General features: G+C 42.6%; 4 protein-coding genes across 7 annotated transcripts in view; all 4 read left to right on the top strand.

Annotated features, from left to right (window-relative positions):
* Window positions 1-87: 87 nt before the first annotated feature.
* On the top strand, window positions 88-540 carry RB195_023375 (uncharacterized protein; the record flags this gene model as incomplete). The annotated part of the gene is made up of 1 exon (XM_064210781.1): window positions 88-540. The coding sequence occupies one exon, from the start codon at window positions 88-90 to the stop codon at window positions 538-540; it is 453 nt and encodes a 150-aa protein (XP_064066662.1).
* A 3,329-nt stretch (window positions 541-3,869) lies between these two features.
* RB195_023374 (uncharacterized protein) lies at window positions 3,870-4,229 on the top strand (the record flags this gene model as incomplete). The annotated part of the gene is made up of 1 exon (XM_064210780.1): window positions 3,870-4,229. One exon carries the CDS (start codon window positions 3,870-3,872, stop codon window positions 4,227-4,229), a length of 360 nt encoding a protein of 119 aa, XP_064066661.1.
* A 326-nt stretch (window positions 4,230-4,555) lies between these two features.
* On the top strand, window positions 4,556-4,801 carry RB195_023373 (uncharacterized protein; the record flags this gene model as incomplete). The annotated part of the gene is made up of 1 exon (XM_064210779.1): window positions 4,556-4,801. One exon carries the CDS (start codon window positions 4,556-4,558, stop codon window positions 4,799-4,801), a length of 246 nt encoding a protein of 81 aa, XP_064066660.1.
* A 217-nt stretch (window positions 4,802-5,018) lies between these two features.
* Window positions 5,019-26,884, top strand: part of RB195_023371 (uncharacterized protein) — a gene marked incomplete at both ends in the record, with an annotated part of 50,680 nt that continues 28,814 nt past the window's right edge. For 2 of the 4 annotated variants that reach the window (XM_064210775.1, XM_064210776.1), the window contains 4 exons: window positions 11,607-11,684; window positions 14,198-14,265; window positions 14,319-14,424; window positions 21,191-21,301. In XM_064210775.1, the coding sequence (XP_064066654.1) occupies window positions 11,607-11,684; window positions 14,198-14,265; window positions 14,319-14,424; window positions 21,191-21,301 (363 nt within the window). Of the gene's footprint in view, window positions 5,104-5,236; window positions 5,623-11,606; window positions 11,685-14,197; window positions 14,266-14,318; window positions 14,425-21,190; window positions 21,302-26,884 lie in introns of those variants that run through there. The other 2 variants (XM_064210774.1, XM_064210777.1) reach the window with 2 other exon arrangements.

The following is a 26,884-nucleotide window of genomic DNA, read 5'->3' as shown; positions in this document are numbered from 1 at the left end:
CCCTGCTAGAAGTACAGTCTACAAGTGGCACTCGAAGCTCGCGTCGGGCACTATTCCATTGAAGATGAAGACCGTTCGGGAAGCCCGATGGAGTTGGATTTGGTCTTGCTACGGAGACAGTTGGAAGCCAATCCGTTTCAAACCACTCGCGACCTGGCAGTCGCTCTTGGGGTGAGTCAAACCACAGTTGTTCGCGAATTGAAGTCAATCGGCAAGGTGCGAAAACTAGGTCGATGGGTACCACATGCTCTGACGCAATATGAGATGGACTGCCGCGCTGATACAGCACTTTCTCTCCTCACGCTCAAGCGCACTCACACCTGGCTTGAGCACCTAGTCACCGGGGATGAGAAGTGGATTTCTTACTCTAACATTTACTTGCGTGCCCAATGGGTTGACAAAGGTACGGATGCAGAAGGCGTCTCTAAACTCAACGCACACACCAAAGGTTATGCTCTGCATCTGATGCAGCGTACACGGTGTCGAATACTGGGAGCTGCTCGCTCAGGGATGTACAGTGACCGCAGACGTCAACACTGAACAACTGAAGAATTTGATGACAAATCTCGAAAATGCACACCCACAGCAGCGCGAAGTCTACTTCCAGCACAGCAACGCCCGGTCGAACATTACAAGAACGACCACGATCTGCCTAAACGTTGCAGAAGACCATCAATGCCAATGGGGCATACTTCAAATGATTTACAGTTATCGTTTAGAAATTGTAAAATAAATAAAAATATTGTCAATTTGTCCGAGAACTTCCGACTCAACGTAATAATATGTTTTTACTACTAGATTTTCGAAACTATCGTATTCACCACTCACCGTTGGACCACTGTATTTCCACTTTAAAGAAGGACAGCCAATTTTCTTTAGGTTTTTCCCGTGTAAACCGTATGTAAGGGGATTGCTTGTTTAGAACCTCGAAACTAGTGCCATCTCGTCTTGAATGGGACATATGATGCAACAGTCATCAACGTAACGACAGTACAGGAAAGGTTTTCGTTCTAGGATGGGTTGTTCTATTTTGGACATGAATGCAGTGGCTAGTGTGGGAGCTAGTCTGTCCCATTCCCCGCTGACCGGTCTGTAGTAATGTCCCGACCAGCGAAATAAGGAGCAGTTTAGACACTCATCCAGGAGCGTCATGATCTGCTTTATACAAAACCCGTACAAGTTTAGAATGTCTTGGTGTTCTACGAGTAGCTCAAACCCGGCTTGCATTGCAGCGCTTTTTGAGACATTGGTGTATACAGAACTCAAATGGAAAGATTCACCGACACATTCTTTTCCCAAGCGCGCTGTTTGAAGTTGTTCAAGAAGTCGACTATCGACAAGTTGCAATCTCTATGCCAGGATTCAAGGAAGGTCGAACTTCTGCACTTCTAGAAGTTCTACAGACAAATTTATCACGACGGCTAAGACTAGATATTAGATATGGGTCTTGGGTATGCATTATTCTTTTCCATCTATTTTTGGACCTTTATCGTTTATCAAAAATCCTTCTATAATTTTGCGAGCCACAATTTTGATTTTGTGCGATAGGATTGTGGTAGCTCTATAGAAAGGAACATCTTGACGACATTGTCTGCCATGAGCTTCGGGAAGGTTTGCTACATTCAATTGTTTTATCCCATTTATGTTCTTTTGGGGCGGGTGTGGTGCAGTCGGTTAGAGGTCCGTTATAGCCACACGGTCAAGGGTTCGAAACCGCCCCAGTGCAAACCAGGCCTTTCATCCCTCCGGGGTCGACAAATTGATACCAGACCTGTCTGGGAAGATAAAAACACTGACTTGATGATCGGTTGGCTCGCGCAAGACATTGTATAGGCCAACACGCGTTCCAAAACTTCAACGATTACGAATTGCAGTAAAACGCGTTAGAAATCCCAAGTGGATTGATGCGCTGGTGGTTTTATCTTTTATTCTTTTATATGTTCTTTTATACGAACCCAACGCGGTCGCTCTGTTTCGCCAGTATATTACGTTTAAATTAAGTAGATTTCGTCAGAGTAGACTAAGTAGATTGCAGTCACCTTTCTTGCCGAATAGGCATATTATGAAGTTTGGAGTTAGGTACAAGCGATCATTCAGAGTTATGTTTCTTGAGATTTGTACGAAGTACTTCTGCAATTCTCACTAGGTCCACTCTCCGCACTACTCCAAACTACCCCGTACGTGCTCTACTCAAGTCGTTGGATATGAACGCCTAGCCTGAGTTATCCACTGTGACATTGTCTCCCTCCGGAATAAATCCTGACCTATCTCTGTACAGTTTCTGTAGATCATTGTCTTTTTAGTATTGAATTCCGCTGAAAACCTATTGTTTGTATTTCTCATTGGAACCCTACTCAAATGAAAGCTTCTAAGTTGAAATATTTTCACCACTCATTATTATCTAATAAGTGAAAGGCTGGCAAAGCTAGGGAAGATAGATCTTCCCTAGCTTAGTGGAAACTATTTAATTTCATTTGAGGGCGGTATTAATTGTGAGGACGTCCCTGTTTCCACTCCCCATCTTTCCATGCGCCTTGGACTGTTGCTTTCACGAGATCCGGCGCAATTGATAGCGCCTCCAAAAATCCGCCAGGTATTGTTCTTTTTGGATATACCTTGTCGGCGAGACTGCTGGATGCTCTTGGCGGATGTGGAAAAGCATATCTAGAAAGGGCTTGGGTGTGTAGAAGCTTCACTGGTCAGGTGCACCTCTCTATATTTGTTGTTTGTTTATTTATTCTGTTTTTACCTGAAAATTCTCTTTTTTGGTGGAACTAGGAATTGTCCAATATTCCAGGTTTCCCCCAATTGCATGTGTTAACACCATTATAGATTTATGAGCATAAATTCTTCATTTGTAGGGCTTATCTTGTGCGGTTTATGGATGTGGTAGTCCGTTTTGAGCCTTTAATACTAGTGGGAAATAAAAATTGATCAACCTCATATAACGAAATTTTATATCTGACCCAAGGTGTGTTTTTGAATTAGAATGAATAATTATAGTAATTTTTCTCAGTCGAGAGAAAGATATGCCTAATATGCACGGACTGTTGTTTGGAAGCTGCAGTCTAAAATAAACAACTGGAGTTGTACGTACAGTCGGCATGTTGTATTGTCGTGACGCATCGTGTGCTCGGTGAAATTTCTCGACCAATGGTCCCTCTTCAGAGAGCGGGACGAGCTTCACTGATCTCTTCTTTTCTTTTTCCCCATGGTTTTTCTTTTTTTTTTGTTGGAATAATCTAATACGTAGTCTTAGCAAAGTTCTTTCCCATTAGATTGTGTGGCTCTTGGTGTATTACATTAATCTGTATGGACTTGCCACAGATCTCCCTCACTAGGGATCACAGCCGGTTAGTCGCGATGCTACGTGGCGCGTCTCCAGGTAGTGGATAAGGAGCTAATCGCGGACCACAAGTGACCTTGTGCTTGTCGAGTGACGAGGGTGGATTCAGGAGACGGACTTCCTGTTTTTGCTGAGCTAGTACTGACCCATAACATCCTTGTAACCCGCACGTCGGTCCAGCCAAAAGCCTGCAATCAAATGACTTGGAGATGCAAGGTAGGCGGTTTGGAGTAAGTGTAATGACCAACAAATAAGCTCCACATGTCTACTCCGGGAGAACGGAACGTTCTCCCATAAACTCATGGCACTAGAGGATTGCAACCTACCCATGGATTTTAAAATTTTTCGCATGCCACAGTAGTAAAAAACAGTCTTCTGACTCCGGAGAAAATCCTGGTACGGTAGCGCCAAGAAGGACGGGTTGCAGGAGTCACCTAGGCTACCGAAACGGAAAAGGGTTAGGGTGGCGATCTATACTTATAACGCACGTACGCTTGCGTCGGAAGCGGCCATCGAAGATCTGATGATGCAAGCTAGGAAGATTAAGTGCGACGTCATCAGACTGACCGAGACGAGACGACGTCACCCTCTCAATGCCGTATATGAAACTGGAAAAGAACTGTTCTTGGGAACATTCAACAGTAGAGGTGTTGGTGGAGTTGGCGTCCTCGTCAACACGAGTATGGCAAAGAATATCGACTCTTTCGAACAACTTACGACTCGAATCGGACGTCTGCGGATAAGAAAATGTGGTCCAACACCAGCTTTGACTATTCGTCGCTTACGCTTCAACATCAAGCTCCGAAGAAAAAGAAGTCGAACGTTTTTATATGCACCTGGAGAAGTTCTACCGAGAAGATCATACCTTCTACAAAGGTCATAATTGGCGATTTCAACGCCAAAGTTGGCCCAAGAAGAAAGCCTGAGGAACTTCACATCGGATCCATGGCCTACAATGGAATGACCAGCGGGAGAGCCTCTCCGAGTTCATCATGACGACCAAGACCATCCATGGGAACTTGCAATTCCAGAAGCCCTCCTCTCTACGTTGGACGTGGGAGTCACCCGATGGAGGGTACCGTAATGAAATAGACCACATCATCGTCAGTAAAAGGTTCTGCCTGACGGACGTCGCTGTTGTACCAAAGTTCCGCAATGGACAACATTGACGAGGAATATGACCGTCTCGTTTAACACTTTCACGACTGCATGAGGAAAGCTGAGAGTTTTAAAACCACCAAAAGACGCCTGTCTCACGAAACTCTTGAGCTGATATGCTCGCGTGGAGCAGCACGATCCGCAAGCAACCAAAAACTCACGCAGGTGCTTGCAAGGCTTTGCAGAGAGGCAATAAAGGAAGACCTTAAAGAGAGAAGAGCAGAAGTGTCGCCTGAAGCTGCAGAGGCGGAAAAAGGATTCGCTATGCCCGTCGAGACTTCGCCAATCGCAAGATGAAGATGACTGCTCTTCGGAACACGAAGGGAACAACCATTACATGGGGAATGGAGAAAATCATCTACGACTTCTACTCTGATCTCTTCGACAGCCATGTCCACTTTCCTCCTCACCATCTGATGAAAGATAGAAATGTCATTTCAGAGGTTCTTTCGTGCGAAATACGGCATGCTATAATGTCGGTAAGAAATCGTACGGCACCCGGTCCCGAGAGAATATGACCAGAACACCTGAAGAACCTTCCGCCAGTGCTCATAAATACTCTGGCGAGGCTCTTTACATGTTACCTGTCGGAATGCAAGGTCCCTAAACAGTGGAAGACAAGCAAGACCGTGTTGGTGTATAAAAAGGAGATCCACATGACATCGGCAACTATTGCCTAATCTGCTTACTGTCGGTCATCTACAAGATCTTTACAATAGTGATCATTAATAGGATTGGAAACGGCTTGGGTGAAGGACAACCATGCGAGCAAACATGGTTCCGAAAAGGATTCAGCATATTTGACCACATTCACAGTCTCGAAGCTTATCGAGGTATTACGAGAGTACAAAATGCCGGTCTGTCTCACCTTCGTCGACCTGAAGAAGGCTTTCGACTCAGTTGAGACGGAAGCGGTCGTGGAAGCCTTGGACAACCAAGGTGTCTCTACTCAGTACATAAAGGTATTTCGAGAGTTGTACAGCAACTTCACGACCGGAATTTCGACACTCTACAAGAATATCATCATTTACGTGAAGAGTGGAGTCCGGAAGGGTAACACAATTTCACCTAGAATATCCGTGGTCGCCTTCGAGAAAGTAATGCGAAAGCTGGGATAGGACGACATGGGAGTGAAGGTTGATGGTGCTACGCCATTTGCGCTTTGCTAATGACATCGTTCTTATAACATCTAACATTAATCAAGCGGAACGAATGCTGACGGAATTCGAAAGAACGTGGATGCATCCGTTTTCAGCTTAATCTGCAAAAGACGATTATGTTCATGCGTAACGGATGATCTCGGGTGCCCCTGGTGCGGGTGCGTGTAAAGAAGGTCCAGTCGGAATTTCGTGCATGCCCCGGTCATGCCTCTCCAGATCAATTAACGATTAACAATTAACGATGGTGCATATCCTAAAGAAATTCACTTTCGTCGGCACCTAAGTAGCTGAATTTGCTTACCTACCGCTAATCATACGCTGCGTCACTGGCTAGGATATTATTCACTAACTACTGAATTCTTTTGTCTAATAGGACACATCCACCGCAAATTTGTGATTGTAATCGTACCAGAAACGGGAGAAATCCTCACGTGAAATATGAGATAAGGATGTATTTAGTAGCTTCAAATTACGTATATAGAAATATATCTAAGACGGTTGTCTGCGTCTTCATGAACGACTAGAGCGTGACTTAGTTGAGATATGTTCGCGTATCCGCCGGCATATCCATTGGGGACGTTATGTGTCGGAGGCATTCGCGAAGATTCCACCGGACCCTCTTTACCGTTCCCCTGGTGCTAGGAGTATCCCGCTTCACGCAAGTGTGGGACGGGATTCGAAGTTCTTTTCTACGTCAGCGATCGATTATCAGAGACACTGCTGCATTTGCCAAGAAAAGTAAAATAAGGTGGGGCGGACACGTGATGCACTTTAACGACAACCGTTGGGCCGTGAGCGACTGAGCTCCCTGCGATATTAAGCGCACTACAGGAAGACCGCCGATCCGTTGGTCCGAGTTCTTCACAAAGTCCTTGAAAGAAAAGTTCGAAGTTCTTCGTGTCTCACGCGTGGGGAGAAACCATTGGACGACTCTGGCACATGATCGGGACACGTGGAAGTCCCGATCATGTGCCAGAGGCGCCAGTTCGACCAGTTCGAAGAGTAAGGGAAATCAAGATATGGACTTGATTTCTGTGTTACTGGGAACAATTCAGTTAGGAAACAAAGAATTGAACAATAAGGCCGAGTGTAGCAAGTCGGTAAGAGGCTCCGCTGTTTGCGGGATCATTCGGACATTCAAATCCGTCCTAGTGCTAAGTCTTTCATCTCTCCGTGGTCGATGAATTGGTACCAGACTTATCTGGGAGGATGAAAACTCTGACATGACACTTCAGCTATCCACATCCCCTGAATTCTGATTTGGCAGATCCAAAGAGAATTAGGTAGCGGCAGAAATTTTAACCTAGTTCATCTTTTATTTTGAACTATAGGCATCCTCCAGAGTCATAACATTAAGAAAACGCTTTCTTCGTTATTCTACAAGTTTCTTCTGATGTGAGGACATCTCTTCAGAGATTTCAATTTGTGGTATCTGAATATGTGCATGGTGACTTTTCTTCGAGCACTGATTTGAGGTTTTACTAAGGCTCCGAATGCAGGAAGAAAACGCTAATCAAACACAGTTACACGAAGAAATCGAGGACAACTTCAATCATTGTGTTCTCGTGAGAGTGAGAGATGCCGAGATCTTCCATATCAGCCATAGAAAATATTCCCAAAACTATCCTGATCGGGTTTTCAAACTACTGCAAAGCTAGCATCTTTCAACGATTTTTGTGTAAAAATTGCAGCGGCCTACGATGGTCTACGTGACGAATTTTGTATGCAAAGTGCGATGCAGCATGTACCAGGCAAGGTACAGGCTCAAAACAGTGTCCGTATGAAGACTGTTAAAGGCATCACCCCACGAATCTGGGGTGGTAGACATAGGTGCGATAGGGAGGAGCCGGATCCTCCTCAGGTAAAGGGGGTCCAGCTCAAGGAGTGAAGTTGGTGAGGGTGAGTGGTGAGGGTCCCTTCGCCAATCGTCCAAAAATGAAGGGGGTCCCTTTGCCAACCGTACAAAAACGAAGGGGTCCGACCATCGCATGTATGGTGGTAGATTGTGGGGAAGAGAGTGATTCCGTTCATCTCTCCCTGTATCAGTGTAGACGGACGACCAAGGAACGTTGTTTCTTACGACGTCCCCTGTTGCACTCTTGCGCCCTCACATCTGCGATTCATCGAAAACCTATTCGGACGAATCGCAGGTGGGGCGCAAAGGTTGCCCATTGCAACAGAAGCCGTCCTAAGAAACAGTTCCGGAGTCGTCCGTTTACACTGGTACAGAGAGAGGTACTGAGTCATTCTCTTCCCCACAATTTACTACCCCGTGTAGGCATTACGCGCCTGAAACCTGTACCACCCCAGATTCGTGATGTGATGCCTTTAAGGAAAAATAGCTTTTCTCGTGGTAATGTTAATATTAATAGACAATATAATATAATATAATATAAATAGAATCAGGCGTGATGGCGGTGGTGAGGCGTTAGTGCTCAGGTGATTCCCATTGTTACTGCCAAGGTGCCAAGTGTACAAACACTTGTTAAATGTTGTTACTATTTTAAAGTTCTCGAGGAACACTGGCTAACTTCCTATGTTTCCAGAAAACGTTAAAACAGGTTCATGATCAGGTAGTTCAGTATTCACAATGTGACCTTCCGCTCTTTCTCCACTATTTTCTCCAGAATAAACCTAAATTCGCTTATTTGGGGGATGACATGCATGTGTTCCTTGTAGATCAAATGTGATCATTGCTAAATTGGAAAGACTATATTACTTTTGTTTGATGAGCTGCATTCGATGGAAAGCACGTGAACAACACATAATCCCCACACAACACGTCTTACTTTTTATGGTTGTACGAGTGCGCTCATTTTTGTCACATCGTCGTGTTGAGGTCCATTGTGATAGTACACGAACACGACCCCCCTTCCCTATTACCCGAGGAACAAATGGTAAACGAGAAATTCAGTGGCTGGCAGAAGCGAAGAAACACAGAGTAGTAGAAGAAGCAAATGTGCTGAAATATTGTTTAAGTATTGGTATTGAAATATCTTCATTTTTATTCTATTTTATTTTCATTCCAAAACCTATGAAATATCTTCAAATACTGAAACACATAACATAATACATACGAGAAAAATGGGAAAGAAGAGTCAGGTGCATAGGTTGAATCATAGAAGAAACTCGAAAAAGTCAACATTTTGTAGGGGGGTAGGGCGACAATGGTTCGACACTTTGCTGTGTCATATTTTTGCAAAGGAGTTAGAAAAGTGAAACTACTTTTAAAAGACGAAGAATTCAACAATACGTAGTTTTCAGCAGTTTGAGGGTGGATTTAATAGAATTTAAAGACCAGAAAGCTCAGATTCTGTGCACATTGTTAGGTCTGAAAAATCGCAAGTAACTTCATGATAAGAGGACCAAAAGGAATATCTTAGGCGGTTTTTTTAGAGAAGGTTTGTCCTAAAAACAGTCATGCTGCTCTTTTTTTTTGATATCATGCTATATAATAACGCGCTTAGTCGGTGTGTGTGTGTGTGTATGTGTATGTGTGTGTATGTGTGTGTGTGTGTGTGTGTGTGTGTGTGTGTGTGTGTGTGTGTGTGTGTGTGTGTGTGTGTGTGTGTGTGTGTGTGTGTGTGTGTGTGTGTGTGTGTGTGTGTGTGTGTGTGTGTGTGTGTGTGTGTGTGTGTGTGTGTCACGAAAATACTCCATAATGATGTAAGACTCATTGGGCGAGCACTCTACCTTTTAACCATTATGCAAAGCTATGTACACATGTATGTTGGCGTTGATAAGGCAAGTTAGTTTCTCTCATATGTTAGTGAAGGTAAATAAACTTTTATGTGAATGTATACTCTCAAATTTGCAAGCTATTATGCTGTATAATAACGGGCTTATTCTGTCACGTGTGTGCACCTGTGTATATGTGTCTCAGTCAAGAAATCCCAAAAAGAGGGAGACGGATACCATGGCGTCGGTTTGGTAAGCTGGAGCCCTAGCGCGGTAAAATTGAGTGAGACGGGTCCTACAGCGTCGAATTTGTGCATCGAAGCCAGATAGCTGTAAAATGGGGTGTTACGGGTCTCATGGAGTCGGGATGGTGCGCGGGGCCAGAGAGCTACAGAGTGGGGAGAGACGGTTTCCACTGCGTCGGATTGGTGCGCGAAAGCCCCAACGCAGTGGAATGGGTTTCTATGGTTCCTTCACATACCTAATTCTCAGCATGTCTCCCCAACGCAGCTAACATCCTTTTTTCAAAAGGAGGAAGCACACGTGCGAGCGGCTGCTTAAATACAATACATAATAACCAACAGTTTACGCGATCTGACGTAGAACGTTATTTTTATCACCACGATAGTGATATTTACGTCATTTCATGCTAGCACATCATTTCTTGCTATTACTTGGAAACGGAGGAGACTCATACTTTGAATAATGCTTCCAAATTACTAAGATTTGAGAGAAACATGGATGTAAAATCAAGTTTGATTGTTCTTCAAATGTAGAACTGATGCGCTTAGGGAAAAACCATAAAATCTTTCATCTATGATTAAATTTTCGGGTAAAAAAATTGAAGAAAGCGTTGGTAGAAAAAGGCAATTGTAATTTGTGAAGGCGAGGAAAAGCAAAAAAGCGTGAAATCCGGCTTTAGCCGGACGTTCAGGCTGGTATTTAGATGAGAACATTAAAAATTCGCAAAAACGGCGAAGGTCTGACAATCGCGTGATATAGTATCTGAGAGTAGAGAAAATACTCGACTGCAACATAGTTGATGGCGATTTTTTTCGCACTAAGTTACTCCGATTTACTAGACCTTGCTCAAAATCACACAGTTTTCGGCGCGCGATCAAAAATCGGGAGTTTTTCCAATTCAGAAAAACGGAGCAGCGTTTAAAAAAAATCACTCATATGATGGGATAGAGAGATCGAGGAAACCCCCACATGCAGAATTTCTCCTCTTCAGAACTTTTGGTTCTCTCACACTTTAGATGGGAAAAATCTAAAAAAGTCGATAAATTCTAAATTTGTCCGTTTAAATTCCAAAAAAAAAAACTAGTAGGTCGCAAGAAACAGCGGTACGACTGTTTTGTCGGGGATACCTTCCTCTATAAAAAACCACTCAAATTATTCCTCTAGTTCCTCTTATCACGAAGTTGTTTGTGATCATTCAGACTTAGCAATCAGAAAAAAGTTAATAGCTAAAAAACAGAATCTGAACAAAATTGAAATTTTCATCGTTTACTAGTTGTTTTAAGTTTCTAGCTTTTCCGCAGAAATTTGGCTCAGCAGGGTGTGGAACCTGCGTCCCATTCATTCATCTTCAGTGAAATGTTAATGCTTCTACTTTCCTACGCATGGAACTTTGTGAAACCTTCACTGATCGATTAAGTTTAGTAGTAGTGGCATTTCCTGTAAAATTTGAATTAGAATTTTCGCCAATTGCTATAACAGAGTGATGTTTAACAAAAAATGATGTGAACAACATCATTGCACTAATAAAGACAACGTTCCACGTCAGATCATGTAAACTGTTTGTTACTATTTAAGCAGCCGTCTGCATGGGTGTTTCCACTTCCTGAAGAAGAGATGTTACCAACTTGAGACAAACGTGCAAATAGACACGCGGAGCAGTCGTAGAGGTGCAACGCAACACGTGAAGTGGCCATGAATGTGAAACGGTTCACAGTGCCTGGTTCACCTTCCGCCACATGCACACCAAGTTATTGTTCTACACAACGTACTACTGCACAACGGCACACCAACTCCACGCCCTCGAACCTGTGTCACCCCATTTTACCGCTTCGAGACGCCGCCGTGGGACTCGTGGCACCCCGTTGCGCCATCGGATCGCCGTCACGTTGCAACTTCGTGTCACAGACATAGATTGACTTTTGCTACTAATACCACCGTGAGCGCTAGGTACTTCCCCGCTTCCCCTCACGTATCTTCGCATCAGTCACCTGGACAACCTGATGTTGAATCATTTGTCCACTATGCTGATTGGCACTATGAGCTGTCGCACCCTGCGCTCCAGGACAAGAATCGCTGCGTTGGAAGAGGCCACAATGGAGGTATCTTTTGATATCATCTGATTATGTAGTACACAAAGACGAGGATACGAAGTTTTAAAATTATACCTAAGCGGCCATATGATTTTCTTTTCCGATTCAACAGGATTCCTGGTCAATAAGAAGTGGATTAATTGCTGCTTTTTTACCCTCTTCGTGACAGAGCCTCATACATCGACATCGTAACGAAAACCAGCCGTTTTCGTGTGATTCAAGTGTTGGCACCAACGACTGACTATGGTGATAACGAATACGCCGATTTCCTTCAAGTTGTTTCTGAAGCACTGCTATTACGTTTCCAAAAATCTCCACAAATTAGATATTCCACATAAGAATTTGTCGTTGGAGACTTTAACGCTAAAGTTGGATGTGGAGAATTGGGAGGGAAATTTATAGGACCATGTGGTCTAGGAATGCGCAATTGAAGAGGAAACACATGCTAGTTTTTGTTCGGAAGGTGAGCTGTATTTGGTGAATAACCGTTTTCCGAAAAGGCTTACCAGAAAATAGAAATGGATATCTCCTAATATGAATAGAAGAAATGTCATCGATTTTGTCTTCTTAACGAACCCCTCCAATTTCCTTGACGTGGACACCATCGGTCGGTTCCACTTTGATAGTGATCATCGGCTTGTCATGGCTAAAATTCGTCTGCAGTCCAAATTCCACCACTTTCAAAAGAACCCCAAGTGTAAGACAGTCCTGAATAGATCGATTTTCCGTTCTACTTTGAAGCAGCTCCCAGCTACCGCCGATCTAAGTTGTTATAATCGACTGAAAGCTACAATAAAAATAGCCGCTAGTGCTGCCACATCTAGAACGAAAGAGACCCACATTTCCAACACGACAAGAAGACTGTATGAAATTCGACATCGACTTTTACAGCAACAGTTGTCAAAAACGCTGTGGAATTTTCAATCGTCAGCAAAACACTGCGACTCTCTTTGAAAACAGACATCGAGCAGAAACATCTGATGCGATTACGTCAATCTAGATGTGTTAGCGTTCGAAGAGCTCTACAGGCAAACCTAATCTTCACAAAACATTGACACAACTAAGGAAAGAAGACGGCTCAATCGAGGGATCTCCTGATGACGTCGCCAAATTAGTCGAAGAATTTTATAACCAGTTATTCTCCTGAGCAAGATTACCTGTAGTACCTCAATACCATGCTATCAACTCGACGATGTGCCACCAGTCCTAGCAGATGAAGTCACCCATGCGGTAAAGAAAATGAAGCTGGGAAAAGCGCCAGATCCACATTCGAACACTGCCGAAGTGCTGATAACCGGATGTGATGTGTTCAAAGATTCCAAACATTTTAATGATTGCCTTGAGAGAGAAAAGCTCCCGACTACGCTTCCCGATCCTTCACTATTGTTGTTGTTTAAAAAAGGGAACACCTTGATATCAACAACTACCGCCCAATTGCACTGTTGTCCCTCATATATAAGGTATTTAGTTCCATCATTTTACAAAGAATGAATGCTTCCGTAGAAATCAACCAACCCCTCGAACAAGATGACTTTCGACGCAACTTTTCCACCCTAGATCACATTCACGTCATTAACAAATTGATAGAGAAAAGCCTTGAGTATAATTTTCCACTGTACATAGCTTTGGTTGACTACTCGAAAGCGTTTGATTCTGTGGAGCATAGCATAATCTGGACATCACTATATCGACTATATACTGCAGCTACTTTGTTTATCTTGGTCAATGCATATCCTTTGATAGGAATCTAATAACCGAGCTAAATAGACGAATTCGCTCCGGTTGGAACACATTCAACCGATTCCGTGCATATTTCACAAAAAGAAGATTTCCAATGAAGTACAAACGTCGGCTTTATACAAAATGTGTGGAGTCTTGTCTCCGCTGTGAAACTTCGGCTACAAGAAGCAAGGATCTCAAAGCGCTACAGATAGCTCAACAGCAAATAATGAGAAGAATGTTTGGTGTAACTGTTTTTATGCATCGTACGAACTTATGGTTGGAAAGTACTGCAAAACTCCCTAGATATCAGGGCTAGAGCAACTGAAAGAAAATGGACGTGGGCCAGAAAGATGTGTGCTGCAAAGGACAACCCGATGGACGAAAATGACTACCGAATGGAGACTATGGATTTGGAAACGGCAATTTAGCCAACCAAAAACAAGATGGAGAGGTTCGTTCTTATTGGAGTTTGGAGAAAAATGGATGCGAACCGCCACTACTGATGTGCGCAGATGGAGACAAAGCATGCAACGACACAGTGTAGCATTGTGATATCGTTCAATAAATAAATAAATAAACACATTATTACACTGCGTGACTATGACTATGTGATATTCTTTCCTGTTTATCATGCTATCCTCCATTCACTACTGCCTATCGCACACTCCCTTATGACCTCCCAACGGGAAAATCCCATCACTCGCTTGACCCTGGTTTTAGACAAAGACGGGTAAATCTACATTCAGTTCTTTCAGATGTGCATGAAAAGTACTTATCATTTTTGCTTTTTCAAGTTTCAGATAGTTACTAATGCGTTTTCAATCACCGATAACAGCTCTAAAACACTGGGAACTGGATTATATCTTGGGTAGCTATTTCCTCTAAACACTATCGCCTATTATGTTATAACTTTCCTTTAAGGATATCAGCTCAGAACCACTCTTGCATACCAGATGTTTTTGTGCGCTTCGAAGGTGCAACCGCAGTGATGCGTTCTCCGGAGGAAGGAAAGAAATACGATCGTAGTGTACGACTTCCAGTTATTTCATAAATTCAAGGATGGTGGGCCAAATAGAGCCAACAAGTGTAACGCTGAGACACAACTTCCTCAAAAAATGACCTCAACCTTTCCTTTTCTGTCTCCTCAGTTTTCCTCGATTTTGCTAGATTTAAGAGAACGCTTACAAATTCATCTAGAGATCATATCAATTAACATTTTTGAAACCTCTTTTTAGGAGAGGAGTTGCTCTACAGGATAGTTAGATGTTAACTTTCAGTGGATTCCTAGTCTTCTCTTGAAAATTTCTGTTGGAACCAGATGTGACTTTTGACGAAGTCCCCATTCAGGTTTCGGGAAGTGGAAAATCTTTGAGTAGTGGAAATTAGGATAGAAAATGAGAAGCTCCTCTCCTAAACTAGGCATAAAAGTTGACATACAACATAAGTCAAATGTGAGTTGAGTTACTTGTCCAAACGTTCTCGTTTCTTGAAACCTCGGCATGCCACTGTATATTTTCTATATTCTATCTTTTGTAGTGATTCTGGACGGAACCTTCATTCGCCTGACGATACAGAAGATTCGGTCTGCACACAGTATCAGGCAGTTATCATATTAGGGACAGATTATACGATAGATACTGCATCTATAAAGATACGCTACTACGCTCCAAAACCTTGCAAATAACACACAGGGAAAAGCTTCGTCGATTGCTCCTAGGGCCGGGCCCGTTACGGATACCTTTTTGTGGAGCTATGATAGCGTGTGTCCACGAGTCAGGTTTCCATTCGTCAATCCATATTGAACGGATGATCTTCGTCATCTCTCGAATCCCGGAAAGAGGAAGAGATTTCAGCATTTCTGCGCGTTCGTCGTCTCCACCAAACTTTCCATTCTTCATCTTTTGGATACAGACCAAAATCTCCGACTCTGTCATTGGTTCTTCGTTAAAGGCATCACCTCACGAATCTGAGGTGGTACGGATTTCAGGTGTAGTATTCGTATACGAGATCGTGGATTGGGTAATTTCGTCCATTTCTTGCTAATTGGCGTAAAAAACGGCCCGGAAGATGCTGTGTGCGCACACGGCTGGCGCGCTCCAATCGAACTCGTTGTAGAAAATAGCGCAGCGGAACGCTCGAAGCCGTATCTACCGGGCTGTTTTTATGGCAACTAGGAAGAAATGAGGGCGGGTGTAGTGTAGCGCTTAGAGGTTCCGCTTCCTGCACAATCGATCGGAGGTTCGAATCCGCCCTAGTGCTCACCAAGCCTTTCATCCCCTAGGAGTCGATAAATTGGTAAAAGATTTGTCTGGGAGGATAAAAACACTGACTTGACACATCGGCTAGTCACCGCAGGTCATTGTATAGGCCAGTTACACGTTTGTAAACCTCAAACGATTCTGAATTGAAGTGAACGTGGGGGCGCATCCCAAGCGGATTGATTGACGCCAGAAACTTTATCCCTTAAACTTTAAACTTTAGGAAGAAATGGACGGAATCACTCCCCTCTCCTTAATCTACGATCCCTTATACGAATACTCCACCTGAAATTCGTACCACCTCAGATTCGTGGGGTGATGCCCTTAACCGCATATGTCGATTTATGAACGTGCTCGAATTCGAAAGCTGATGGGGCTTTCCGGTTCAGCAAGGTCTTAATTGATTCCTCCGAATTGGTAGGGTTGCTCCACTGACAGCCATCTTTTCATCTTATCGCCATACTGTTTCAGTAAATCATAGGCTTTTCGAGGGTTCCTGTCCTCGCACGCGTTCTCGAGCTCGTTCGCCCCTGACGTCCATTCGTTTTTGCGATCTTTTCGCAGTTGACGAGACAATCTCCTTCACATCCGCTTTTCTTGGCTGAAATCACCGTTGTTGTGGGCGGCACATGCAGACTTATATGTGGATTCTGCTTCCGCAGATGCTAAGGCAAACTTCTTCCGCGGTATTAGAGTTGAGAGCGTTTTCTTTGCAGCCCCCTGGATGCACTTCGTGAATCCGCATCGCACAGCTTCTTCCTGGTCTTTCTACTCCAACAAGGATAGACACAGGTTGGAAAAATTTCGTTCTGACCTGCCGTATCGATTTATCTCTTAGGAACTTCTCCGTTTTGATGGTGGAACAGTATCTCGAAGCTAAGAAGAATTGGACGGTGGTTTAAGTCGAATGCTACATCCCAGCAGCTCTGTACTCTCGGATATCTGACTGAGGAATGTTCTTCGTCAGAACGTAGTCGAGCTAAAGTTTGATAGTTATCATCTTCCGCTTGCGCTGCTCTTTAGTCCTTGCCACGCAAGCTGACGATTGATTGGCATCGATGCTTCCTTTTAAACGTTGAAGCGATAATGGGGTCCATCTCTTCTCTTCACATAAGTTACCGTTGTCGGTGTGCGCTCCGCTGGGTAATACCATTTTCCTAGCACATCGAATTGTTGTTCGAGTTCATTAAGTTCATCATAGAATGTATCCTTGTTGTATTCAGCGATTTCCGTAGGTGTGTGTGCACTAACGATCTAGAGTTCACGTCCGTATGTGATCCCGCGGTCGTACAAAGGCGCATCTAGACGACATCGAGGCAGATTCTTCTACCAAGTTGTAGTCGTTCCTTCAAGTTGTAGCGTGGCCTCCTATATTCTATTAATCAACACCACCGAAATAGATAGTATAGTCTCCTATGCTGATGACGGGCCGATCTCTGATGCGTGTTTCCTACGACGTAGCGAACGGTACACAGAGACATCATAGAAGCCTAGCAGGGCGGTTTTCTGGAGTTCACTCAATAATGTTCAGCGTGAGGAAACTGGATGCTTCTGCCAGAGATTCCATGCTCCCTTCAGGTAGTTGACCTTTCAGGTTGTAGGCTTTGGCGATGTGCAAGACGACAGCACCTTTTGCAACATATAGGATTCTTGTACCAGATAGCTGTGCAGGCTGTATAGCTCGTGCTTTCCTAACGTGTACACTCCAGTGGTTGATCGCGTTTGGCGAAAGCAGCACCATCACGATAAGGCAGCAATCAGACTTGTATACGCGGCCCCATACATGTAAGATATAAATTAAACCTATATGTTATATAAGTTCCTGGGGAAGTTCCCAGACAAGTGCGGTGTGGCTAAAAAGTGTTTTAAATTATAGAAATTCACTGTTTTTATTGCCACCTTCAGTATCAGTTTTCATCTTAAATAACTCATTTCTTCGAAAATCCAACAATCCAGTGAAGTGTACATAACTACACTCACTTTCTTCACTCTATACAGAGTATACTTGATTAGGTTGTGAAAATGCGTTTAATGTTTAACAAAAATTGCCGTGTTTATGCACCTGAGAAAACACGTTTTTTCCTGAATAACTTGGTTAAATGAAAACCTATCGGTAGAGTGAAAGGTATATAATCGCTATGGAATTTTTCATTCTATACAATGGTAACTCGCTTGGCCTGAAAAATGCGCAACTTTTACTTTTTCTGTATGTGCCATCGCCACTTTTTTAAACTCTTTTGTTTTTTTTAGTTCCTCTCGTGGTGACTAGGGGCACAACTTAGGTGGGTATCAAGGTTCACCTCGCCAACCATCCTAAAGTAAGGATGGCCATCGGCTTTAACCATGGCAGGTATGCCTGTAACGTCTTGGTGTGAATGGATTCAGTTTCTAACCTGTTTTTTTATGTAGTTGCGCTCGATTACCATTTGATGTGATGTGTGATCAGAATCATGATAGCACTCCAAAATCTGTATGTATAGAAGGCTAACCTTGCACAGTTACACAAAAAAGACAATAATTAAATTGCTGCGAACTAAGATCAAAAAGCAAAGGAAACTTCAAAACTAAATTAAAAGAACCTTACTAAGAGTATGTAGTTTGAGAAACATAGTAGTAGTAGTGAAGTAGACATTTTTCAGTCACAATTATTGTTTTCATCGGACGATCTTTGAAGTGCTTTACCTGAAGCAATGGGAATTTTTTCTATCGGGACATTTTGTCCCCTGCAATACACAGGTGCCATTCTTCGCCCTTGTACTGCAGATCATGCTTACGCGAGCGCCCGGAACTTGTGGCGACGTCTTGTATTGCAATGCTGGTCATGTCAAGATTATGGGGTGTAGAACGCGCCCTGTTCTCCGAGTGTGCGTCGGCTCTGACAGACGCTCTGGCATTTGCCTCTATTTCGTCAGATGGAATTAACCATATAAGTGTGACGGAGGTCCTCTTCGCTGGTTCTGTCCTCGGAATTCTATTTCCAACTCACCAGTCCCAAGGAGATGGAGTGATTGGTTGGCCTTGTTCAAAGACTGCTCTGCTAGTTTCCCTCTGACGTGATGCCAAAACTCTCTCCCAGTTGCTTGATGGTGTGTGCTAAGGCGAGGTGTTATACACTTTGCTTTTTCGTCCTTACCCGTACCGGCAAAATGCTGGTAATTCTACAGTTAATAAATTATGCCACTGTTGTTTGTTAAAGTGGAGGATCGTCAGGAATTCACAGCTGATCATGTCCACCCGAATAAGTTAGTGTCTGCGGAAGATCGGTTGGTCAGAGTGGGCGTATCTGCCTTTGGCTGGCTACTATTTTTGAACCACGCTGATCCATGACCAACCCACTGAAGTTGTGCACGGTGTTCGTATTTATTTTCGCGTGTTAGGGTTAGCTTCTAGGAGAGTCTTAAAAACGTAATGGTAGTAACACAGGAAAAGAGAATAGGCGTAAGAAACCTAAAAGCGGAAGGGTAGAGAGTGGAGTTAATTGAAAACGAATAAAACCAAGGGCATAGAAAATCCATAGAAACTCTGTAGTGGTAGAAAAATATATCAGGCTGACAACGTTGCAACATTGAAACAGAAAAAATGCATAGAAAAAAATTAAAAAAGAACGTATGCAGAGCATTTAGAGCATATCAGATATTGTAATAGTTTGTAGAAGTTCCGACTTGCCTACTTTACATAAGTAAAACTTCCCCTTTTTTTATTTTTGACTGTTCGTGAACAATCGCTTGGTATATCGCTGTACGCAGACAATGGATACTCCGTACAGAGACAATCCGTCAGCATTGTTTCCTCAAGACACCTAAAAGGATAGCTGAAGGGCATGTTTCGCAAATCTTAGTTGACGACTAGTGATGCTAAAAACGATGGGCGTAAGGCGAGCAGAGCGTTATGGTTATAAACTGCGGCGCAGCGCAATTAACTACTGCCGTGGCCATCTCTTTCCCCTTTTCTTAGGATAAGTTGTCGTGGGAACCGTGCATGTCTAACAATGCGCATCCTAGCTTATTACGTCGTTAGCGCTTATTATAAGCCATCATCTTATTGGAGGCGCCACCACACGCCTAGAAACACCACATATACATATTTCCTAAGTAAACTCTGCTTTTGAAGATTAGGTGCATTACGAGCTTCAGCTTTCTTACATTATAAAAAACAAAGAAAGTCAATCTCATCACCTTGTCGGGAATAACATGCTGCGAAATACCAGTAGAGCCTAAGGGTTACCGTTTGTCGAAGGTATGTTTGCGCTTGACTGCTGACAGCCTCTGCTGCAGGCACAATGGATTGTTGCACCTTAATAGCATGGCTCCTTAGCAACTGTCTCCTAATTTAGCGAAGTACCAAAAGGCAGAGTTTCTCTGCTAGATCCCAGAAGGGATATTTGAAATAAGCGACGCTGTAATCTTTATAAAACTTCGTTTAGAAATGGAAGGAGTGTATGATTTGTTGGGAACAAGGAATGTTGTAGGAGCTGGATGGCGCGGGTAACTAATTGTCGCAATAATTTTGAGGCTTAGTGGAACTGGAGTTATTGAGTTGCAGTTGTTTAGAAAGTAGCCTTTCCAAGAAATATGGGGAACTATGTTCCAGTTCAGTGATTTGTTGTTGCTGAGCATAAGAGTAAATGTGTATTATTTCTGTATCTTTAAGTCTCCCTTTTTCAATCAGTAGCTCGTCGGAGCTTACTCTGTTCGATATGTCTTTAGATTTGATTTACACTAACAACCTAAGCTTTACACTTTCATCTTTTCTTTGTTTAGGGCTTATCAGATAACCAGATCTTCAGTTTGCCAAAAATTGTCCAAAAAGAACGAAGGAAATCGACAATAATGTCTACCGTTTTCTTCTTTGGAAAGTTCTCAGTTCAAGGTTATAAGTGTTCTGAGTATTTTTCGTGTGCTCACTTTTAAATGGACAACTTTATGGTCGCCGTTAAAATTAGTGTGAAAGTAAGTACCACGATCTTTGACATTAATTGCGTTGGAAGCTCCTAATCGCATAGAAATTCACGCTGAGTTAATCTGTATGATATGGAAGCTGGACGTTATTTTTAATTTGTTGCGTACGATCACCTGTGGGTTGTACTGTACTCAGTTGCGCTTTTTTCTCTTTTTCTTCGATATTTCTAAATGCATACCACCTATAGGTCATTTTTTTGTCAATGTAAACAATATCTAAGGACATCTTGCTAATCTTGGTTAGGAAATGGCACTTCCAATAGGAACAGATCATTTCATATTCATATTCATACATTACAGTCAAAAGGTCTTGATTTGCTACATACATGCTACAGTACGGCGTAAGCGGTTACTTTTGAATCGATGCTGGCTGAACCACTCGCAGGTGACTGAACTGTATTGCTGCGGCGCAGCTAGGGCTTCCAGCCAGTGCTTCCAGTCCGAAGATGGAGTTGTGGAAAGATGCAGATGTAATTGGCAGGGTCATCAGCAATACAATGGAACGCAGCCAAAGACCGCGAACTTCTGAACGAACTCTGCTAGTCTTTTCACGACTTGAGATTATGTTTATTTTCAGCTCACTATATCATACGTTGATCTGATGGGTCTCACAGAAGAACGAAACAAAATCCTTCAAGACCAGTTTTGTTTTGTGTGTAATTGTTCGGTTTGCACGAACAAAGTAGAGGTTCGTTTGTTTGTTTGCTTGTCCATTAATTGTTTGACATAATAATTGGGGTTAATATAGCGTACTCGTCGAGAGATCCGGCTATGATTGCGCTGATCGATTGATTGTTCGAAACCTCCCTAGTGTCAATCAAACCTTTCATTCCGGCGGATCGATAAATTGGTACCAGACTTGTCTGGGAGGATGAAACACTGATTTGATACATCGGTTTATCCCCGCAAATAAGTGTATAGGCCAACACGCGCTCATAAAACTTCAACGACTACGAATTGTAGTCAAACGCATTGGCGCATCCCAGCAGACTGATACTCTAGAGATTTTTTATTTTAGACTTTTATAGCAAACGGAACTCTTTGTTCGTTCTCCTGGAACATGGAATCATTTTCTGTTCTGATACTCACGGATATTCGGGGCCCTGCTTCCCAGTGATTTGTGAACATTTGATTGAAAACAGTACGCATTGTAGCCATGATTGGTATTGATCTTTATTAACAGCTAACGTCTTGGCGTTATCGCCTTCGTCAGAGCCTGGAAAATCAAACTCACCGGTGATTTATCTACTCTAGCGCCTCATAATCCTGCAGAAAGTATTCATACGATGAACATACTCAACGAAGAACACATCGATTGCTACCTTACCTTACTTGTTGAATCTGATAACGTAAGAGACCACTAAGTACGATAACTATGAGTTCCAAGGATTTTATAGGGGACCTGGCAGCCCGCCCCATTGGCCAAAACCCGCATAATTCATGATATGGGGCCGGTTCGTTTGTGATAGCAATATACCCATCCTTTCCGTTCAACTTTGGACTTTTGACAGTTATCCAAAATACCTCTAGCGTTCTGCGTGCTATGATCTCGAGCTCGAAGGATAGCATCCTAACTTCTACCTCTATATCACAGTTTTCATTTTTTCTACGGTCTGCTCGGAGTGGGGTGGAAAGCTTGGATTTTGCGAGCCCATCTACGTGAACCTTTACCCGAATACACGCTGGATGTTCCGTTTCTCCTATGTAATCGTCACCACTCGACCTGCACGTGATACGATACACCACTTCTGAAACAATGCAATCACCCTCTCTGCCATATGGGCAAACCACACAGCTGGGAGTTGTGCAGAGTCGGTTATACGCTCGATTATGTACCAGCTGACACTTGATTTCACAACAATTACGTCATTCTGTAGACGAGCTTGGCGGAGGCAACTCCGTACTGCTCTGCTCACATCATTACGTATGTAGAGAAAAAAGAACGGGATCTTTTCTGGGCCGTCCATTGGACGTTGGTTCTTCGAGAAAGAAGTCGTGTCTGTCGACTAACCCAATCTCCAGTCCATTGATATTCCATCCATTCTAGCCGTTGTTTTCATGTACAGAATCGAAAAGTCCATACTGGACACCAAACCGCTGCTGCATTGTCGTTACATCGATAATTCTTGCGTCGTCTGCCTAACACAGGCAGAATTGGGCACGCTCTTGAATCTTCTAACCCAGCAGTGCCCGCACATTTCAGAAGCGTAAAGGTTCGAATTTCTTTGAACCTTGGCATAATGATTGCAACTATTCTGTCGTCTATGTAAAGCAAAAGTCAGCCAGTAAGAATGTTAACCGTCCTCATTACGGCTAACGTTTTTGCGTTGTCGCCTTCGTCAGAGCCCGAAAAGTCAGAGTATTTGCAACATAACCTCCCAACCGAATCGTTGTGCTCACCTTAGTAGCCACGTTGCCGTTCTGTTAGCAGATATAAGCGTCAATGAATGCTAATTTCCGTTAATACTAATTAGGACGCGACCCGCATATGACTCCGTAGATCAAGATCCCAAAGGTCTTGATAAAGAGCTAGCTCATTGATCACGGCTATGCACTCTTTCTTTCTATTCATTTTTGACTTTTAGCGTTTATGCAAAACGCCTTCACAGTTCTAATTCACAGTTTTGCAAGCCACAACTTCGGGGTTCGTACGATAGGATCATGGCAGCAATGCAAAAAGGAGCATTTCCATGATATTTTCTGCGATGAGGTTCGAGAGGAGTCGCTGCATTCGAGTGTTTCGTCCCATTTGGAAGTTCTTTAATACGAAATCAAAGTGGTAGTCCTCGCCGGTGTATTGGTCAAATGTTTTGCGCGGAATTAGACTACATCAGAGACCATGTAGTCGCCTTACTTTCCAAATGAACATAATAGGACTCGAAGAACTGAGTGATTTAAAATGAAAATTGATACAGAAGGCGGCAATGAAAGCTTTATGCTAATAAATAAAAATAAAGTGAGTTTTTATAATTTTAAGCAGTTTTTTAGTCAAACAGCACTTGTCTGGGAATTTCCCTAGGAACATACATTACATATAGGTTTAATTTTAACTTACATGTGTGGAGCCGCGTATACAAGTCTGATTGCTACCTGATCGTGATGGCCCTCTTTTCACTAAACGCAATCAGACATTCGAGTGTATATATTGGGAACGTAAGCACGCTCGCGTAAGCATGATCTGCAGTACAAGGGCGAAGGATGGCACCTGTGTGCTGCATTTTTTCCATCGAGACAAAATGTCCCAATAGAAAAAATTCCAACTGCTTCAGGTGGAGCACTTCAAACAAATTACATACTCTTAGTAAGGTTCCTTTAATTTAGTTCTGAAGTTTCTTCTGCTTTTTGATCTTAGTTCGCAGCAATTTAATTATTGTCCTTTTTGTGTAATTGTGCGTGGTTAGCCTTCTATACATACAGATTTTGGAATGCTATCATGATTCTGATCACACATCACATCAAATGGTAATCGAGAGCAACTGCATAAAAAGAAACAGATTAGAAAGTGAATCCCTTCACACCAAGACGTTACAGGCATACCTGCCATGGTTGAAGCCGATGGCCCCTTACTTTAGGATGGTTGGCGAGGTGAACCTTGATACTCACCTAAGTTGTGCTCCTGGTCACCACGAGAGGAACTAAAATGAACAAAAGAGTTTAAAAAAGTGGCGATGGCACATACAGAAAAAGTAAAAGTTGCGTATTTTTCAGGCCAAGCGAGTTACCATTGTATAGAATGAAAAATTCCATAGCGATTATATACCTTTCACTCTACCGATAGGTTTTCATTTAAGCAAGTTATTCAGAAAAAAACGTGTTTTCTCAGATGCATAAACACAGCAATTTTTGTTTGTCAGCTTATGTGGCAAGGTCAGCCCTTCTAACGTCTTGAGAGCAGCCAGAGTTAAGCGTGGTGATGGGACACGGCACTCTCGAATACGAACCGCCCTCCCCTCTCCCTTTCTTCTTCCTCTCCTTCAACGTTCCTACAACAGTTCTCGATTGCTGCTAATTTAATATATTGGATATTTCAAATTTGTGTCTCGAAAAGTCGAAAATTGGCCGGGGAACAAATGGCAAACGCTAAAATCTGTGGCTGACAGGAACGAAGAGATAACATTTATTAGAAGACGCAAATTTGCTGAAATGTTGTTGAAATCCCGATACTGAAATATTTCCATTTTTATTCTATTCTATTGCTACTCTAAAGTCTATGGATTAGCTTTAAACACTGATTAAAGGACATAATACGACCAAAAATAGGATAGTTAGGTGCATAGGTCGAATTACAGAGGGACGAAGAAAAAAAAAATGAAAGGAAAAAACAACATTCTGTCACTGCAATATGACAATGTGGCCTCCTAGTTCCGAGTAGAACCATTACCATTTCAATTTGAAAATGAATGAATAGGACCACGTAGGTTCCACATTCGGCTGAGACAAATTATTGCAAAAAAGATAGAAACTTGAAACAACTTCTAAAAAATGAAGAATTTGATTTTACGTGGTATACGTCAGTTCAAAAGTGAATTTAACAAAATTTCAGACCAAAAAAGCTCAGATTGTGTGCATATTGTTAGGTTTGAGAGATCGCGAATAACTTCGTCATAAGAGGACCAAAAGAAAAATTTGAAGTAGTTTCTGGGAAAAGAAGGTTTGCCAAAAAAAAAACAGTCACATCGCTGTTCTTCTCTACCTTCTAGCTTTTTTGAAATTTTGATAGAACGAAATTTAAAATTTTCCGACTTTTTTTGGAGTTGTCCCACTTAAATTTTGAGAAGACCAGATTATCCAGAAAGGAGAAATTTTGCACATAAGAGTTTCCTTAGACTCTTCATTCGAATATATGGGTGATCTTTTAAAACGCTGTCCCGTTTTTTTTTTTGCAACGGAAAAAATCGCCAAAATCCTAATTTCCGCTCACGCACGGAAAAGTGTGTGATTTTGAATAAAATTCAATAACTCGGAGTAACTTAGTGCGAAGCAAATCATCCTTCAGTATGTAGCCGAGGATTTTCTCTATCAGATGCTGTATCAACCGATCTCGAGGGCCTTGCCGATTTTCCAAATTTTTGATAGGACAAGGATGGGGAAAAAAGCCATTTTTCCCATCCTTAATTTTTTCTATCGGGACATTTTGTCTCGATAGAAAAAATGCAGCACACAGGTGCCATCCTTCGCCCTTGTACTGCAGATCATGCTTACGCGAGCGTGCTTACGTTCCCAATATATACACTCGAATGTCTGATTGCGTTTAGTGAAAAGAGGGCCATCACGATCAGGTAGCAATCAGATTTGTATACGCGGCTCCACACATGTAAGTTAAAATTAAACCTATATGTAATGTATGTTCCTAGGGAAATTCCCAGACAAGTGCTGTTTGACTAAAAAAACTGCTTAAAGTTATAAAAACTCACTTTATTTTTATTTATTAGCATAAAGCTTTCATTGCCGCCTTCTGTATCAATTTTCATTTTAAATCACTCAGTTCTTCGAAAACCCAACAATCCAGCGAAGTGCATAACTGCACTAACTTTCTTCATTCTATAAGAGGATACTTTATTAGGTTGTGAAAATGCGGATGGTTCGAATAAGATCAATTTCTGTATGCTGTTTATTACCGACAAGTTGCGGCGAGCGATAAAGGCTAGTCTGGTAAAAAAAAACGATCCCGTGACCAAGTAAGAATTGTGGGAGCACTTCTCACAAATCTCAATAACCAATTGGTTCGAAATAGAATGCACGATCTCTTCTGTCCTACTATGTTCATTTGGAAAGTAAGGCGACTACATGGTCTCTGATGTAGTCTAATTCCGCGCAAAACATTTGACCAATACACCGGCGAGGACTACCACTTTGATTTCGTATTAAAGAACTTCCAAATGGGACGAAACACTCGAATGCAGCGACTCCTCTCGAACCTCATCGCAGAAAATATCATGGAAATGCTCCTTTTTGCATTGCTGCCATGATCCTATCGTACGAACCCCGAAGTTGTGGCTTGCAAAACTGTGAATTAGAACTGTGAAGGCGTTTTGCATAAACGCTAAAAGTCAAAAATGAATAGAAAGAAAGAGTGCATAGCCGTGATCAATGAGCTAGCTCTTTATCAAGACCTTTGGGATCTTGATCTACGGAGTCATATGCGGGTCGCGTCCTAATTAGTATTAACGGAAATTAGCATTCATTGACGCTTATATCTGCTAACAGAACGGCAACGTGGCTACTAAGGTGAGCACAACGATTCGGTTGGGAGGTTATGTTGCAAATACTC

Source organism: Necator americanus, chromosome X (genome assembly GCF_031761385.1).
Source record: "Necator americanus strain Aroian chromosome X, whole genome shotgun sequence".
In the NCBI taxonomy this organism is placed as follows: Eukaryota; Metazoa; Nematoda; class Chromadorea; order Rhabditida; family Ancylostomatidae; genus Necator; species Necator americanus.
This window is presented reverse-complemented; position numbering and strand designations above follow the sequence as displayed.